This window comes from Phasianus colchicus, chromosome 40, assembly GCF_987193195.1.
Source record: "Phasianus colchicus chromosome 40, bPhaCol1.hap1.1, whole genome shotgun sequence".
NCBI classification, from domain to species: domain Eukaryota; kingdom Metazoa; phylum Chordata; class Aves; order Galliformes; family Phasianidae; genus Phasianus; species Phasianus colchicus.
In genome coordinates, this window is record NC_143475.1 from 540,693 (window position 1) to 559,021 (window position 18,329).

The window sequence follows — 18,329 nt, forward strand, 5'->3', positions numbered from 1 at the left end:
TTTGGGGACATTTTGGGGACATTTTATGGACATTTGGGGACATTGAGACACAGGGACACGTTGGGGTCATTTGGGGACGTTGAGATTTGGGGACATTGGGGACGTTTGGGGACACCGGGGGGACATTGGGGACATTTGGGGTCAGTTGGGGACATTGAGATATGGGGACATTTAGGGACGTTTGGGGACATTTTGGGGGGACATTTGGGGACATTTGGGGACATTTTGGGGACATTTTTGGGGCATTTGGGGACATTGAGACACGGGGACACGTTGGGGTCATTGGGGGACATTGAGATGCGGGGACATTTGGGGACATTTAGGGACGTTTGGGGACATTTGGGGACACTGTGATCCATGGGGGCGTTTTGGGGACATTGGGGTCACTGTGACAATTGGGGACATTTGGGGTCGTTGAGATTTGGGGACATTTGGGGACATGTGGGACATTGAGGCATGGGGACGCATTGGGGACATTTGGGGACATTGAGATTTGGGGACATTTGGGGACATTTGGGGACATGTGGGACATTGAGGCATGGGGACGCATTGGGGACATTTGGGGACATTGAGATTTGGGGACATTTGGGGACATTTGGGGGCATGTGGGACATTGAGGCATGGGGACGCATTGGGGACATTTGGGGACATTGAGATTTGGGGACATTTGGGGACATTTGGGGACATTGAGATTTGAGATTTGGGGACATCATGGGAACATTTGGGGACAGGGACACATGGGGACACATTGGGGACATTTGGGGACATTTTGGGGACATTTGGGGACATTTGGGGTCATTTAGGGACATTTGAGGATACTGAGACACGGGGACACGTTGGGGTCATTTGGGGACATTTTGGGGACATTTTTGGGGGCATTTGGGGTCATTTTGGGGACATTTAGGGACATTTGGGGACATTTGGGGACATTCTTGGGACATTTTGGGGACATTCTGGGGACAATTGGGGGCATTTTTGGGACATTTGGGGACATTGAGACACAGGGACACGTTGGGGACATTTGGGGACAATGAGATTTGGGGACATTGGGGACGTTTGGGGACATTTTGGGGGGACATTATGGGGACATTTGGGGACATTTTGGGGACATTTTTGGGGACATTTAGGGACATTTGGGGACATTGAGACACGGGGACACGTTGGGGTCATTGGGGGACATTGAGATGCGGGGACATTTGGGGACATTTAGGGACGTTTGGGGACATTTGGGGACACTGTGATCCATGGGGGCATTTTGGGGAGATTGGGGTCACTGTGACAATTGGGGACATTTGGGACATTGAGATTTGGGGACATTTGGGGTCATTTTGGGGACATTGAGATGTGGGGACATTTGGGGACATTTGGGGTCGTTGAGATTTGGGGACATCTGGGGACGTTTGGGGACATTGTGGGGGGACATCATGGGGACATTTGGGGACAAGGATACATTGGGACACATTGTGGACATTTGGGGACATTTGGGGACATTTTTGGGACATTTGGGGACATTGAGATACAGGGACATTTGGGGACATTTGGGGACATTTGGGGTCATTGAGATTTGGGGACATTTGGGACATTTGGTGACACTGTGGTACATGGGGACATTTTGCGGACATTGAGATACGGGGACATTTGGGGACATTTGGGGACATTTCGGGGGACCGGAACCGGAAGTTCGCGGACCGCATCCTCGCCCTCTCCGTTTCCACCCGGACTCACAGCAGTAACTTCGCACTTCCGTTCTTCGCCCCACCTACTTCCGGCGGGAGTGACGAGAACGGGCCGGGTAAGCCGACTCTCTACCGGAAGTGGAGGGGCTGAACCGGAAATGGAGCTCGGACCGGAAGTGGTGGGGCCGGACCGGAAGTGAAGAGCAGCGGAGTGGACGGCGGCGCCGGCGCCGGGTGCGGAGCGGTGGGGCGGCTATGGGGCGGCTATGGGGCACGGGAGGCGGCTATGGGGCGGCTATGGGGCACGGGAGGCGGTTATGGGGCGGCTATGGGGCACAGTGGGTGGTTATGGGGTACAGGGGTGGTTATGGGGCGGTTATGGGGTACAGGAGGCGGATATGGGGCGGCTATGGGGCACAGGGGCGGTTATGGGGTGGCTATGGGGCACAGGCGTGGTTATGGGGTGGCTATGGGTCAGTTATGGGGCACAGGTGTGGTTATGGGGTGGCTATGGGGCGTGGGGGGTTATGGGGCGGTTTTGGGGCAGTTATGGGGCACAGGGGTGGCTATGGGGTGGTTATGGGGTGGTTATGGGGCACGGGCGGTTATGGGGTGGCTGTGGGTCGGTTATGGGGCACAGAGGTGGTTATGGGGTCGCTATGGGGCAGTTATGGGGCACAGGGGTGGTTATGGGGTGGCTATGGGGCACAGGGGTGGTTATGGGGTCGCTATGGGGCACTGTGGGTGGTTATGGGGCACAGGGGTGGTTTTGGGGCGGTTATGGGGCACAGGAGGCGGATATGGGGCGGCTATGGGGCACAGGGGCGGCTATGGGGCACAGTGGGTGGTTTTGGGGTGGCTATGGGGCACGGGGGCGGTTATAGGGCGGTTATGGGGCACAGGCGTGGTTATGGGGTGGCTATGGGTCAGTTATGGGGCAAAGGGGTGGTTATAGGGCGGCTATGGGGCACAGGGGTGGTTATGGGGCGTGGGGGGGTTATGGGGCGGTTTTGGGGCAGTTATGGGGCACAGGGATGGCTATGGGGCGGTTATGGCGTGGTTATGGGGTGGCTGTGGGTCAGTTATGGGGCACAGGGGTGGTTATGGGGTGGCTATGGGGCACAGTGGGTGGCTATGGGGCACAGGGGTGGTTATGGGGTGGCTATGGGGCACAGGGGTGGTTATGGGGTGGCTATGAGGCACGGGAGGCGGCTATGGGGCACGGGAGGCGGTTATGGGGCGGCTATGGGGCATGGGGGCGGTTATGGGGCACAGGCGTGGTTATGGGGTGGCTATGGGTCAGTTATGGGGCAAAGGGGTGGTTATAGGACGGCTATGGGGCACAGGGGCGGTTATGGGGCACAGGGATGGTTATGGGGTCGGTATGGATTAGTTAGGGGGCACAGGGGTTGTTATGGGGTGGCTATGGGGCAGAGGGGTGGTTATGGGGTGGCTATGGGGCACAGTGGGTGGTTATGGGGCACAGGGGTGGTTTTGGGGCGGTTATGGGGCACAGGAGGCGGCTATGGGGCGGCTATGGGGCACAGGGGCGGATATGGGGCACAGTGGGTGGTTTTGGGGTGGCTATGGGGCACAGGGGCGGTTATGGGGCGGTTATGGGGCACAGGGATGGTTATAGGGTGGCTACGGGTCGGTTATGGGGCATGGGGGTGGTTATGGGGCGGCTGTGGGGCACAGGGATGGTTATGGGGTGGCTATGGGTCAGTTATGGGGCACAGGGGTGGTTATGGGGCAGTTGTAAGGTGGCTATGGGGCACAGGGGTGGTTATGGGGTGGCTGTGGGTCAGTTATGGCGCACAGGGGTGGTTATGGGGTGGCTATGGGGCGGTTATGGGGCACAGGGATGGTTATGGGGTCGCTATGGATTAGTTATGGGGCACAGGGGTGGTTATGGGGTGGTTATGGGGCACAGAAGGCGGTTATGGGGTGGCTATGGGGCACAGGGGTGGTTATGGGGTCGCTATGGGGCACAGTGGGTGGCTATGGGGCACAGGGATGGTTTTGGGGTGGCTATGGGGCATAGGGATGGCTGTGGGGTGGCTATGGGGTGGTTATGGGGTGGTTATGGGGCACAGGGCTGGTTATGGGTTGGCTATGGGGCACAGGGCTGGTTATGGGGTGGTTATGGGGCACAGTGGTGGTTATGGGGTGGTTATGGGGCACAGGGGTGGTTATGGGGTGGCTATGGGGCGGTTATGGGGCACAGGGATGGTTATGGGGTCGGTATGGATTAGTTAGGGGGCACAGGGGTGGTTATGGGGTGGCTATGGGGCACAGGGGTGGTTATGGGGTGGCTATGGGGCGCAGTGGGTGGTTATGGGGCACGGGTGGTTTTGGGGTGGCTGTGGGGCACAGGAGGCGGTTATGGGGCGCAGGCGTTGTTATGGGGTGGCTATGGGTCAGTTATGGGGCACAGGGGTGGTTATGGGGTGGTTATGGGGCACAGGGGTGATTTTGGGGTGGCTTTGGGGCACAGAAAGCGGTTATGGAGTGGTTATGGGGCACAGGGGTGGTTATGGGTCGGCTGTGGGGCACAGGGGTGGTTATGGGGCACAGGGGTGGTTATGGGTTAGTTATGGGGCACAGGGGTGGCTATGGGGCGGCTATGGGGCACAGTGGGTGGTTATGGGGTGGCTATGGGGCACAGGGGTGGTTATGGGGTGGATATGGGGCACAGTGGGTTGTTATGGGGCACAGGGGTGATTTTGGGGTGGCTCTGGGGCACAGGAGGCGGCTATGGGGCGGCTATGGGGCACAGGCATGGTTATGGGGTGGCTACGGGTCGGTTATGGGGCACAGTGGGTGGTTATGGGGTGGCTATGGGGCACAGTGGGTGGTTATGGGGTGGCTATGGGGCACAGTGGGTGGTTATGGGGCATAGGGGTGATTTTGGGGTGGTTATGGGGCACAGAAGGTGGTTATGGAGTGGTTATGGGGCACAGGGGTGGTTGTGGGGCGGTTATGGGGCACAGGGGTGGTTATGGGGCAGCTATGGGGCACAGGGGTGGTTGTAGGGCGGTTATGGGGCACAGGGGTGGCTATGGGGTGGCTTTGGGGTGTGGGGGGGTTATGTGGTGATTATGGGGTGGCTATGGGGCACAGGGGTGGTTATGGGGCGGTTATGGGGCACAGTGGGTGGTTATGGGGTACAGGGGTGGTTATGGGGCGGCTATGGGGCACAGGGCGGTTATGGGGCGGTTATGAGGCACAGGGGTGGTTATGGGGTGGCTATGGGGCGGTTATGGGGCACAGGGGTGGTTATGGGGTCGCTATGGATTAGCTATGGGGCACAGGGGTGGTTATGGGGTGGCTATGGGGCATAGGGGTGGCTATGGGTCAGTTATGGGGCACAGTGGGTGGTTATGGGGCGGCTATGGGGCACAGTGGGCGGTTTTGGGGTGGCTATGGGGCACAGGGGCGGTTATGGGGCACAGGGATGGTTATGGGGTGGTTATGGGGCACAGGCGTGGTTATGGGGTGGCTGTGGGGCGGCTATGGGGTGGTTATGGGGCGCAAGGCTGGTTATGGGGTGGCTATGGGGCACAGGGATGGCTATGGGGCAGTTATGGGGTGCTTATGGGGCACTGGGATGGATATGGGGCGGTTTTAGGGCAGTTATGGGGCACAGGGGTGGCTATGGGGTGGCTGTGGGGCGGTTATGTGGCTATGGGGTGGCTATGGGGCATGGGGATGGCTGTGGGGGGGTTATGGGGCGGTTTTGGGGCAGTTATGGGGCACAGGGGTGGCTATGGGGTGGCTATGGGGCGGTTATGGGGCACCGGGATGGCTATGGGGCGGTTTTAGGGCAGTTATGGGGCAGTTGTGGGGCACAAAGGTGGCTATGGGATGGTTATGGGGTGGCTGTGGGTCAGTTATGGGGCACAGGAGGCGGTTATGGGGTGGTTATGGGGCATAGGGATGGCTGTGGGGCGGTTATGGGGCACAGGGATGGTTATGGGGCGGCTATGGGGTGGCTATGGGGCACAGGGGTGGTTATGGGGCACAGGGATGGTTATGGGGCGGTTATGGGGTGGCTATGGGGCGGAGGGGTGGTTGTGAGGCATTTATGGGGTGGTTATGCGGTACAGGGGTGGCTATGGGGCAGTTTAAGGGTAGTTATGGGGCACAGGGGTGGTTATGGGGCAGTTATGGGGCACAGGGATGGCTATGGGGCGGCTATGGGGCGGTTATGGGGCGCAGGGGTGGTTATGGGGTGGTTATGGGGCACAAAGGTGGCTATAGGATGGTTATGGGGCACAGGGGTGGCTATGGGGCGGTTATGGGGTGGTTATGGGGCACAGGGGTGGTTATGGGGTGGCTGTGGGTCAGTTATGGGGCACAGGGGTGGCTGTGGGGTGGTTTTAGGGCAGTTATGGGGCACAGGGGTGGCTATGGGGCGGTTATGGGGCACAGGGGTGGTTATGGGGCACAGGGGTGGCTATGGAGCGGTTATGGGGTGGTTATGGGGCACAGGGGTGGTTATGGGGTTGTTATGGGGCACAGGGGCGGTTATGGGGCACAGGGATGGTTATGGGGCGGTTATGGGGTGGTTATGGGGCACAGGGGTGGCTGTGAGGCGGTTTTCGGGCAGTTATGGGGCACAGGAGGCGGTTATGGGGTGGCTGTGGGGCATGGGGGGGCTATGGGTCGGTTTTGGGGCAGTTATGGGGCTCAGGGGTGGTTATGGGGCGGTTTTAGGGCAGTTATGGGGCACAGGGGCGGTTATGGGGTGGCTGTGGGGTATGGGAATGGCTGTGGGGGGGTTATAGGGTGGCTGTGGGGCGGATATGGGGTGGTTATGGGGCACAGGGATGGCTATGGGCTGGCTGTGGGTCAGTTATGGGGCACAGGGGTGGCTGTGGGGTGGTTTTAGGGCAGTTATGGGGCACAGGGGTGGTTATGGGGTGGCTATGGGGCACAGGGATGGCTGTGGGGCGCTAATGGGGTGGCTATGGGGCAGTTATGGGGCACAGGGGTGGTTATGGGGTGGCTGTGGGTCAGTTATGGGGCACAGGGGTGGCTGTGGGGTGGTTTTAGGGCAGTTATGGGGCACAGGGGTGGTTATGGGGCGGTTATGGGGCACAGGGATGGCTATGGGGTGGCTATGGGGTGGCTATGGGGCGCAGGGGTGGTTATGGGGTGGGTATGGGGCACAAAGGTGGCTATAGGATGGTTATGGGGCGGTTATGGGGCACAGGGGCGGTTATGGGGCACAGGGGCGGCTATGGGGCGGTTATGGGGTGGTTATGGGGCACAGGGGTGGCTATGGGGTGGTTTTAGGGCAGTTATGGGGCGGTTATGGGGTGGTTATGGGGCACAGAGGTGGTTATGGGGCAGTTATGGGGTGGTTATGGGGCACAGGGGTGGTTATGGGGCAGTTATGGGGCACAGGGATGGCTATGGGGCGGCTATGGGGCGGTTATGGGGCGCAGGGGTGGTTATGGGGTGGTTATGGGGCACAAAGGTGGCTATGGGTTGGTTATGGGGCGCAGGGGTGGCTATGGGGCGGTTATGGGGTGGTTATGGGGCACAGGGGTGGTTATGGGGTTGTTATGGGGCACAGGGGTGGCTGTGGGGCGGTTTTAGGGCAGTTATGGGGCACAGGAGGTGGTTATGGGGTGGCTGTGGGGCATAGGGATGGCTGTGGGGTGGTTATGGGGCACAGGGGTGGCTATGGGGCGGTTATGGGGTGGTTATGGGGCGCAGAGGCGGTTATGGGGCGGTTATGGGGCGGTTATGGGGCACAGGATTGGTTATGGGGGGGTTATGGGGCACAGGGGTGGCTATGGGGCGGCTGTGGGGCACAGTGGGTGGTTATGGGGCACAGGGGTGGTTTTGGGGTGGCTATGGGGCACAGGAGGCGGCTATGGGGTGGGTATGGGGCACAGGGGTGGCTATGGGGCGGTTATGGGGCACAGGGATGGCTATGGGGCGGTTATGGGGTGGTTATGGGGCACAGGGGTGGCTATGGGGCGGTTATGGGGTGGTTATGGGGCACAGGGGTGGTTATGGGGCGGTTATGGGGCACAGGGATGGCTATGGGGCGGTTATGGGGTGGTTATGGGGCACAGGGGTGGCTATGGGGCGGTTATGGGGTACAGGGATGGTTATGGGGTGGCTGTGGGTCAGTTATGGGGCACAGGAGGCGGTTATGGGGTGGCTATGGGGCATAGGGATGGCTGTGGGGGGGTTATGGGGCGGTTTTGGGGCAGTTATGGGGCACAGGTGTGGTTATGGGGCGGTTATGGGTCTTAGGGGTGGCTATGGGGCGGTTTTAGGGCAGTTATGGGGCGTGGGGTGGTTATGGGGTGGCTATGGGGTGGTTATGGGGCACAGGGGTGGTTATGGGGCGGTTATGGGGTGGTTATGGGGCGGTTATGGGGTGGTTATGGGGCACACGGGTGGTTATGGGGTGGCTGTGGGTCAGTTATGGGGCACAGGGGTGGCTGTGGGGTGGTTTTAGGGCAGTTATGGGGCACAGGGGTGGCTATGGGGCGGTTATGGGGTGGTTATGGGGCGCAGGGGTGGCTATGGGGTGGTTATGGGGCGCTTATGGGGCAGTTATGGGGTGGTTATGGGGCACAGGGGTGGTTATGGGGTGGCTATGGGGCACAGGGATGGCTGTGGGGCGGTTATGGGGTGGTTATGGGGCACAGGTGTGGTTATGGGGCGGTTATGGGTCTTAGGGGTGGCTATGGGGCGGTTTTAGGGCAGTTATGGGGCACAGGGGTGGTTATGGGGTGGCTATGGGGCGGTTATGGGGCACAGGGGTGGTTATGGGGTGGTTGTGGGGTGGTTATGGGGCACAGGGGTGGCTATAGGGTGGTTATGGGGCACGGGTGGCTATGGCGTTGTTATGGGGCACAGGGGTGGTTTTGGGGTGGCTGTGGGGCACAGTGGGTGGTTATGGGTCAGTTATGGGGCACAGGAGGCGGTTATGGGGTGGCTGTGGGTCAGTTATGGGGCACAGGGGTGGCTATGGGGTGGTTTTAGGGCAGTTATGGGGCACAGGGGTGGCTATGGGGCACAGGAGGCGGTTATGGTGTGGCTATGGGGCACAGGGGTGGCTGTGGGGCGGTTATGGGGCACAGGGATGGTTATGGGGCGGCTATGGGGTGGTTATGGGGCACAGGGGTGGCTGTGGGGCGGTTTTAGGGCAGTTATGGGGCACAGGAGGCGGTTATGGGGTGGCTATGGGGCATAGGGATGGCTGTGGGGTGGCTATGGGGCGGTTATGGGGTGGTTATGGGGCACAGGTGTGGTTATGGGGCGGTTATGGGGCTTAGGGGTGGCTATGGGGCGGTTTTAGGGCAGTTATGGGGCACAGGGGTGGTTATGGGGTGGTTGTGGGGTCGTTATGGGGCACAGGGGTGGTTATGGGGCGGTTATGGGGTGGTTATGGGGCACACGGGTGGTTATGGGGTGGCTGTGGGTCAGTTATGGGGCACAGGGGTGGCTGTGGGGTGGTTTTAGGGCAGTTATGGGGCACAGGGGTGGCTATGGGGCGGTTATGGGGTGGTTATGGGGCGCAGGGGTGGCTATGGGGCAGTTGTGGGGTTCCTATGGGGTCGCTATGGGGCACAGTGGTTCCTATGGGGTCCCTACAGGGTCTCTGTGGGATCTCAGTGTGTCCTTATGGGGTCCTTATGGGGTCCTTATGGGGTTTTGTGGGGCCGGCCTGCAGCCATGGGGGAGCCGAGCGACCTGGGTCCCTATCGGGTCCCTATGGGTTCCTATGGGGTTCTGTGGGTCCTTATGGGGTTTTATGGGATTCTACGGGTCCCTATGGGTCCCTACGGGTCTGTGGGTCCTTATGGGGTCGTTATGGGGTCGTTATGGGGCCGTTTTGGGGCTGCCCTGCAGCGATGGGGGAGCCGAGCGACCTGGGTCCCTATGTGTTTCCTATGGGTCCCTATGGGTCCTTATGGGGGTTCTATGGGTCCCTATGGGGTTCTATGGGGTTCTACGGGTCCCTATGGGTCCCTATGGGTCCTTATGGGGTCCTTATGGGGTCGTTGTGGGGCCGTTTTGGGGCCGGCCTGCAGCCATGGGGGAGCCGAGCGACCTGGGTCCCTATGGGGTCCCTTTGGATTCCTACAGGTTCTATGGGGTTCCTATGGGATTCTGTGGGTCCTTATGGGGTTCTACGGGTCCCTATGGGTCCCTACGGGTCTGTGTGTCCCTATGGGTCGTTATGGGGTCCTTATGGGGTCGTTGTGGGGCCGTTTTGGGGCCGGCCTGCAGCCATGGGGGAGCCGAGCGACCTGGGTCCCACTGGGTTCCTATGGGTCCCTATGGGGTTCTATGGGTCCCTATGGGGTTCTATGGGTCCCTATGGGGTTTTATGGGGTTCTACGGGTTCCTATGGGGTTCTATGGGTCTGTGGGTCCTTATGGGGTCCTTATGGGGCCGTTTTGGGGCCGCCCTGCGGCCATGGGAGAGCCGAGCGACCTGGGTCCCTATGTGTTTCCTATGGGTCCCTATGGGTCCCTATGTGGTTCTATGGGTTCCTATGGGTCCCTATGGGGTTCTATGGGTCCCTATGGGTCCCTATGGGTCTGTGGGTCCCTATGGGTCCTTATGGGGTCGTTATGGGGTCGTTATGGTGCCGTTTTGGGGCCGCCCTGCAGCCATGGGGGAGCCGAGCGACCTGGGTTCCTATGGGGTCCCTATGGTTTGCTACAGGTTCCTACAGGTTCTATGGGGTTTTATGGGGTCCTTATGGGGTTCTATGGGTCTGTGGGTCCCTATGGGTCCTTATGGGGTCGTTATGGGGTCGTTATGGGGCCGTTTTGGGGCCGCCCTGCAGCCATGGGGGAGCCGAGCGACCTGGGTTCCTATGGGGTCCGTATGGTTTGCTACAGGTTCCTACAGGTTCTATGGGGTTTTATGGGGTCCTTATGGGGTTCTATGGGTCTGTGGGTCCCTATGGGTCCTTATGGGGTCGTTATGGGGTCGTTATGGGGCCGTTTTGGGGCCGCCCTGCAGCCATGGGGGAGCCGAGCGACCTGGGTTCCTATGGGGTCCGTATGGTTTGCTACAGGTTCCTACAGGTTCTATGGGGTTTTATGGGGTCCTTATGGGGTTCTATGGGTCCCTATGGGTCTGTGTGTCCCTATGGGTCCCTATGGGTCCTTATGGGGTCGTTATGGGGCCGTTTTGGGGCCGGCCTGCAGCCATGGGGGAGCCGAGCGACCTGGGTCCCTATGGGGTCCCTATGGGTTCCTATGGGGTTCTATGGGTCCCTATTGGTCCCTATGAGTCTGTGGGTCCCTATGGGTCCTTATGGGGTCCTTATGGGGTCGTTATGGGGCCGTTTTGGGGCCGCCCTGCAGCCATGGGGGAGCCGAGCGACCTGGGTCCCTATGGGGTCCCTTTGGATTCCTATGGGGTTCTGTGGGGTTTTGTGGGGTTTTATGGGGTTCTATGGGTCCCTATGGGTCTGTGTGTCCCTATGGGTCGTTATGGGGTCGTTATGGGGTCGTTTTGGGGCCGTTTTGGGGCCGGCCTGCAGCCATGGGGGAGCCGAGCGACCTGGGTCCCTATCGGTTCCCTATGGGTTCCTATGGGGTTCTGTGGGTCCTTATGGGGTTCTATGGGGTTCTACGGGTCCCTATGGGTCTGTGTGTCCCTATGGGTCCCTATGGGTCCTTATGGGGTCGTTATGGGGTCGTTATGGGGCCGTTATGGGGCCGTTTTGGGGCCGCCCTGCAGCCATGGGGGAGCCGAGCGACCTGGGTCCCTACAGGTCCCTATGGGTTCCTATGGGATTCTGTGGGTCCTTATGGGGTTTTATGGGGTTCTACGGGTCCCTATGGGTCCCTACGGGTCTGTGGGTCCCTATGGGTCGTTATGGGGTCGTTATGGGGCCGTTTTGGGGCCGGCCTGCAGCCATGGGGGAGCCGAGCGACCTGGGTCCCTATGGGGTCCCTTTGGATTCCTACAGGTTCCTATGTGGTTCTATGGGGTTTTATGGGGTTCTATGGGGCCCTATGGGTCCCTATGGGTCTGTGGGTCCCTATGGGTCCCTATGGGTCCTTATGGGGTCCTTATGGGGCCGTTATGGGGCCGTTTTGGGGCCGCCCTGCAGCCATGGGGGAGCCGAGCGACCTGGACCGGCAGATCGAGCAGCTGCGGCGCTGTGAGCTGATCAGGGAGAGCGAAGTGAAGGCGCTGTGTGCCAAGGCCAGGTTGCTTCATTAACCCTCCTTAATTAACGAGCTCGTTAACGAGGCGCCCCCCCCCCCCCCCCCCCCCCTGTAAAGCTTGATGGGTGGGGGAGAGGAGGGGGTAATTAATTGGGGTGATTAACGAGGGGTTTGATTGCAGGGAGATCCTGGTGGAGGAGAGCAACGTGCAGCGCGTCGACTCGCCTGTCACTGTGAGCGGGGGGGGGGATCTGTGGGGCTGGGGAGGGAATCTATGGGGCTGGGGGGGATCTGTGGGGCTGGGGGGGGAATCTGTGGGGCTGGGGGGGGAATCTGTGGGGTGGGATGTGGGGCTGGGGGGGGATCTGTGGGGCTGGGGGGCTGGGGGGGGAATCTGGGGGAATGGGGGGCTGGGGGGGGAATCTATGGGGCTGGGGGAGGATCTGTGGGGCTGGGGGGGGAATCTATGGGGCTGGGGGGGATCTGTGGGGCTGGGGGGGGATCTGTGGGGCTGGGGGGGGAATCTATGGGGCTGGGGGGGATCTGTGGGGCTGTGGTGGGGAATCTGGGGGGCTGGGGGGGGATCTGTGGGGCTGGGGGGGAATCTATGGGGCTGGGGGGGAATGGGGGGCTGTGGGGGGAATCTGTGGGGCTGGGGGGGGAATCTGTGGGGCTGGGGGGGGAATCTATGGGGCTGGGGGAGGATCTGTGGGGCTGGGGGGGCAATCTATGGGGCTGGGGGGGGAATCTGTGGGGCTGGGGGGGATCTATGGGGCTGGGGGGCAGGGGTGGGAATCTATGGGGCTGGGAGGCGGGGGGGGATCTGTGGGGCTGTGGGGGGAATCTGGGGGAATGGGGGGGCTGGGGGGGGAATCTATGGGGCTGGGGGGGGATCTATGGGGCTGGGGGGGGGAATGTGGGGGGCTGGGGGGGATCTGTGGGGTGGGATGTGGGATCTGTGAGGCTGGGGAGGGAATCTATGGGGGTGGGATCGGGGATCTATGGGGTGGGATGTGGGATCTTTGGGGCTGGGGGGGATCTGTGGGGTGGGATGTGGGATCTGTGGGGCTGGGGGGGGGATCTGTGGGGCTGGGGGGGGAATCTATGGGGCTGGGGAGCAGGGGTGGGAATCTATGGGGCTGGGGGGGGAATGTGGGGGGATGGGGGGCTGGGGGGAATCTATGGGGCTGGGGGGGATCTGTGGGGTGGGGGGGGATCTGTGGGGCTGGGGGGTGAATCTATGGGGCTGGGGGGGGATCTGTGGGGCTGGGAGGCGGGGGGGGATCTGTGGGGCTGGGGGGGGGTCTATGGGGTGGGATGGGGGATCTGTAGGGCTGTGGGGGGGGATCTATGGGGCTGGGGGGGATCTGTGGGGCTGGGGGGGGATCTATGGGGCTGGGGGGGGAATGTGGGGGGCTGGGGGGTTGGGGGGGATCTGTGGGGTGGGATGTGGGATCTGTGAGGCTGGGGAGGGAATCTATGGGGGTGGGATCGGGGATCTATGGGGTGGGATGTGGGATCTTTGGGGCTGGGGGGGATCTGTGGGGTGGGATGTGGGATCTGTGGGGCTGGGGGGGATCTGTGGGGCTGGGGGGGGAATCTATGGGGCTGGGGGGGATCTGGGGGGCGGATCTGTGGGGCTGGGGGGCTGGGGGGGAATCTGTGGGGCTGGGGGGGATCTGTGGGGCTGGGGGGGAATCTATGGGGCTGGGGGGCAGGGGGGGATCTGTGGGGTGGGATGTGGGGCTGGGGGGGGGAATCTATGGGGCTGGGGGGCTGGGGGGGGAATCTGTGGGGCTGGGGGGCTGGGGGGGGATCTATGGGGCTGGGGGGGGATCTATGGGGCTAGGGGGGGATCTATGGGGTGGGATGTGGGATCTGTGGGGCTGGGGGGCAATCTATGGGGCTGGGGCGCAGGGGGGGGATCTGTGGGGTGGGATGTGGGATCTGTGGGGTGGGATGTGGGATCTGTGGGGCTGGGGGGGGGATCTGTGGGGCTGGGGGGGGAATCTATGGGGTGGGATGTGGGATCTGTGGGGCTGGGGGGGGAATCTATGGGGCTGGGGGGGAATCTGTGGGACTGGGGGGAATCTGTGGGGCTGCAGGGGGAATCTGTGGGGTTGGGGGGGATCTGTGGGGTGGGATGTGGGATCTATGGGGCTGGGGGGGGGATCTGTGGGGCAGGGGGCTTTTATGGGGTGGACGTGGGATCTATGGGGCTGGGGGGGGTTTATGGGGCTGCAGGGGTTCTATGGGGTGGGATGGGGGATCTATGGGGCAGGGGGGGTTTTATGGGGTGGGATGTGGGATCTATGGGGCTGGGGGGAGTCTGTGGGGCAGGGTGGGATTTATGGGGTGGGATGTGGGATCTGTGGGGCAGGGGGGATCTGTGGGGTGGGATGTGGGATCTGTGGGGCTGTGGGGGGAATCTATGGGGCTGGGGGGGATCTGTGGGGTGGGATGTGGGATATGTGGGGCTGGGGGGGGAATCTGTGGGGCTGGGGGGGGAATCTATGGGGCTGGGGGGTTGGGGGGGATCTGTGGGGTGGGATGTGGGATCTACGGGGCTGGGGGGGATTTATGGGGTGGGATGTGGGATCTATGGGGCGGGGAAGGGATCTGTGGGGCTGGGGGGGATTTATGGGGTGGGATGTGGGATCTGTGGGGCCGGGGGGGGATCTGTGGGGCTGGGGGGGGAATCTGTGGGGTGGGGAGGGATGGGGGATCTATGGGGTGGGATGTGGGATCTGTGGGGCGGGTGGGGATCTGTGGGGCTGGGTGGCAAGGGGGGAATCTGTGGGGCTGGGGGGGAATCTGTGGGGCTGGGGGGGGAATCTGGGGGGCTGGGGGGCATCTATGGGGAGGGATGTGGGATCTATGGGGCGGGGGGGATCTATGGGTGGGGGAAATCTATGGGGCAGGGATGGGGTCTGGGGGGATGTGTGGGGCAGGAATTGGATTTGGGAGGAATGTAGGGGGGCAGGGCTGGGGTTTGGGGGCAATCTATGGGGCGGGGCCGGGATCTATGGGGCGGGGCCGGGATCTATGGGGCGGGGCCGGGATCTATGGGGCAGCCGTGGGTCTGCACCCCACAGGTGTGCGGGGACATCCATGGGCAGTTCTACGACCTCAAGGAGCTCTTCCGGGTGAGCTGCCCCATAAGTGCTCAGCTCTGCCCCATAAGTGCCCCATAAGTGTCATCTCTGCCCCATAAGTGCCCCATAAGTGCTCTGTGTGCCCCACATCCACACCATAATCACCCCACATCCACCCCATAACCGCCCCACATCCGCCCCATAAATGCCCCACATCTGCCCCATAGCGCCCCACATCTGCCCCATAGCGCCCCATAACCACCCCACATCCACCCCATAGCACCCCATAACCGCCCCATAACCGCCCCACATCCGCCCCATAGTGCCCCATAACCGCCCCATAGCGCCCCATAACCGCCCCATAGCGCCCCATAACCGCCCCACATCTGCCCCATAGCACCCCATAACCACCCCATAGCACCCCACATCCACCCCGTAGCGCCCCATAACCACCTCATAACCACCCCGCATCCACCCCATAGCACCCCATAACCACCCCATACCACCCCATAACCACCCCATACCACCCCATAACCACCCCATAACCACCCCATAGTGCCCCATAACCACCCCATAACCACCCCATAGCGCCCCACAGCGCCCCACAGCGCCCCATAAGCGCGGTTCCCGTGCGCAGGTTGGGGGCGACGTCCCCGAGACCAACTACCTTTTCATGGGGGATTTCGTGGACCGCGGCTTCTACAGCGTCGAGACCTTCCTGCTGCTGCTGGCGCTCAAGGTGGGGGGCTGCCCCATAAGTGGGGGGGCGGGACCCATAAGTGGGGGGGCGGGACCCATAAGTGGGGGGGTGGGACCCATAAGTGGGGGGCGGGACCCATAGATTAGGGCTGCCCCATAAGTGGGGGGCTGGGACCCATAGATTAGGGCTGTCCCATAAGTGGGGGGCTGGACCATAAGTGGAGGGTGGGACCCATAGGTGGGGGGCTGGGACCCATAAGTGTGGGGTGGGACCCATAGATTAGGGCTGCCCCAGAAGTGGGGGGCGGGACCCATAGGTTTGGGGTGGGACCCATAGGTTTGGGGTGGGACCCATAAGTAGGGGCTGGGACCCATAGGTTTGGGGTGGGACCCATAAGTGCGGGGACCCATAGATTAGGGCTGCCCCATAAGTGTGGGGTGGGACCCATAAGTGTGGGGTGGCCCTATAAGGGGGGTGGGACCCATAGGTTTGGGGCTGCCCCATAGGTTGGGGCTGGGACCCATAAGTGGGGGGCTGGGACCCATAAGTGGGGGGCTGGACCATAAGTGGGGGGTGGGAGCCATAGGTTTAGGCTGGGACCCATAAGTGGGGGGTGGGACCCATAAGTGGGAGTGGGACCCATAGATTAGGGCTGCCCCATAAGTGGGGGCTGGGACCCATAAGTGGGGGCTGGGACCCATAAGTGGGGGCTGGGACCCATAAGTGGGGGGTGGGACCCATAAGTGGGGGGCTGGGACCCATGGGTTTGGGGTGGGACCCATAAGTGGGGGTTGGGACCCATAAGAGTGGGGTGGGACCCATAAGTGCGGGGTGGGACCCATAGATTAGGGCTGCCCCGTAAGTGGGGGCTGGGACCCATAAGTGTGGAGTGGGACCCATAAGTGGGGGGTGGGAGCCATAAGTGGGGGGCTGGGACCCATAGGGTTGGGGCGGGACCCATAAGTGGGGGCTGGGACCCATAAGTGGGGGGTGGGAGCCATAAGTGGGGGGTGGGACCCATAGATTAGGGCTGCCCCAGAAGTGTGGGGTGGGACCCATAAGTGGGGGGTGGGAGCCATAACTGGGGGCTGGGACCCATAAGTGGGAGCTGGGACCCATAAGAGTTGGGCTGCCCCATAAGTGGGGGTGGGACCCATAAGTGGGGGGCGGGACCCATAGATTAGGGCTGCCCCAGAAGTGTGGGGCTCGACCATAAGTGGGGGCTGGGACCCATAGGTGGGGGGCTGGACCATAAGTGGGGGGCTGGGACCCATAAGTGGGGGGTGGGACCCATAAGTGGGGGGTGGGACCCATAGATTAGGGCTGCCCCAGAAGTGTGGGGTGGGACCCATAAGTGTGGAGTGGGACCCATAATGGGGGGCTGCCCCATAAGTAGGGGGTGGGACCCATAGATTACGGCTGCCCCATAAGTGGGGGACGGGACCCATAATGGGGGGCTGGGACCCATAAGTGGGGGGCGGGACCCATAAGTGGGGGCTGGGACCCATAGGTTTGGGGTGGGACCCATAAGTGGGGGGCTGGGACCCATAAGTGTGGGGCGGGAGCCCTAGGTTTGGGCTGGGACCCATAAGTGTGGGGCGGGACCCATAAGTGTGGGGCGGGAGCCATAGGTTTGGGGTGGGACCCATAAGTGGGAGTGGGACCCATAGGTTTGGGCTGGGACCCATAGGGTTGGGGCGGGACCCATAAGTGTGGGGCTGGGACCCATAAGTGTGGGGCTGCCCCATAAGTGGGGGGCGGGACCCATAAGTGGGGGGCTGGGACCCATAAGTGGGGGGTGGGAGCCATAAGTGTGGAGTGGGGCCCATAGGTGGGGGCTGCCCCATAAGTAGGGGGTGGGACCCATAGATTAGCGCTGCCCCATAAGTGGGGGGCGGGACCCATAAGTGGGGGGCTGGGACCCATAAGTGGGGGGTGGGAGCCATAAGTGTGGAGTGGGGCCCATAGGTGGGGGCTGCCCCATAAGTAGGGGGTGGGACCCATAGATTAGCGCTGCCCCATAAGTGGGGGGCGGGACCCATAAGTGGGGGCTGGGAGCCATAAGTGGGGGCTGGGAGCCATAAATGGGGGGCTGGGACCCATAGGTTTGGGGTGGGACCCATAAGTGGGGGGCGGGACCCATAGATTAGGGCTGCCCCATAAGTGTGGGGTGGGACCCATAAGTGTGGAGTGGGACCCATAATGGGGGGCTGCCCCTTAATTGGGAGGTGGGACCCATAGGTTTGGGCTGGGACCCATAAGTGGGGGGCTCCTCTCCTCCCCCCCTGCCCCCCATATTTCAATGACCCCCCCATATTTATACCCCCCTCCCCCCCCAAATTTCAATGTCTCCTCCCCATTTATGCCCCCCCCATATTTATACTTCTCTCCCCCCCCCAATATTTCAATGCCCCCCCCAATATTTCAATGCCCCCCCCATATTTCAATGCCCCCCCCATATTTCAATGACCCCCCCATATTTATACCCCCCTCCCCCCCATATTTATCCTCCTCTCCCCTCCCCCCCCCATATTTCAATGACCCCCCCTTGTATTTAATCTCCCCCCCCATATATCAATGACCCCCCCCCATATTTCAATGCCGTCCCCCCCATATTTCAATGACCCCCCCTTGTATTTAACCCCCCCCATATATCAATGAACCCCCCCATATTTCAATGACCCCCCCC

The 18,329-nt window shown here is 61.6% G+C and overlaps 1 protein-coding gene and 1 pseudogene across 3 annotated transcripts in view; one reads left to right on the plus strand and one right to left on the minus strand.

Annotated features, from left to right (window-relative positions):
• The first annotated feature begins 1,567 nt into the window (after positions 1-1,567).
• PPP4C (protein phosphatase 4 catalytic subunit) overlaps positions 1,568-18,329 on the plus strand; it is a 52,459-nt gene continuing 35,697 nt past the window's right edge. The window contains exons 1-5 of one of the 3 annotated variants that reach the window (XM_090130430.1): positions 1,568-1,910; positions 11,788-11,887; positions 12,027-12,078; positions 14,941-14,991; positions 15,578-15,679. In XM_090130430.1, the coding sequence (XP_089986556.1) occupies positions 11,790-11,887; positions 12,027-12,078; positions 14,941-14,991; positions 15,578-15,679 (303 nt within the window). In that variant the 5' untranslated portion in view covers positions 1,568-1,910; positions 11,788-11,789. The remainder of the gene's footprint in view (positions 1,911-11,787; positions 11,888-12,026; positions 12,079-14,940; positions 14,992-15,577; positions 15,680-18,329) is intronic. The other 2 variants (XM_090130432.1, XM_090130431.1) reach the window with 2 other exon arrangements.
• LOC149913215 (uncharacterized) lies at positions 16,070-17,943 on the minus strand (annotated as a pseudogene).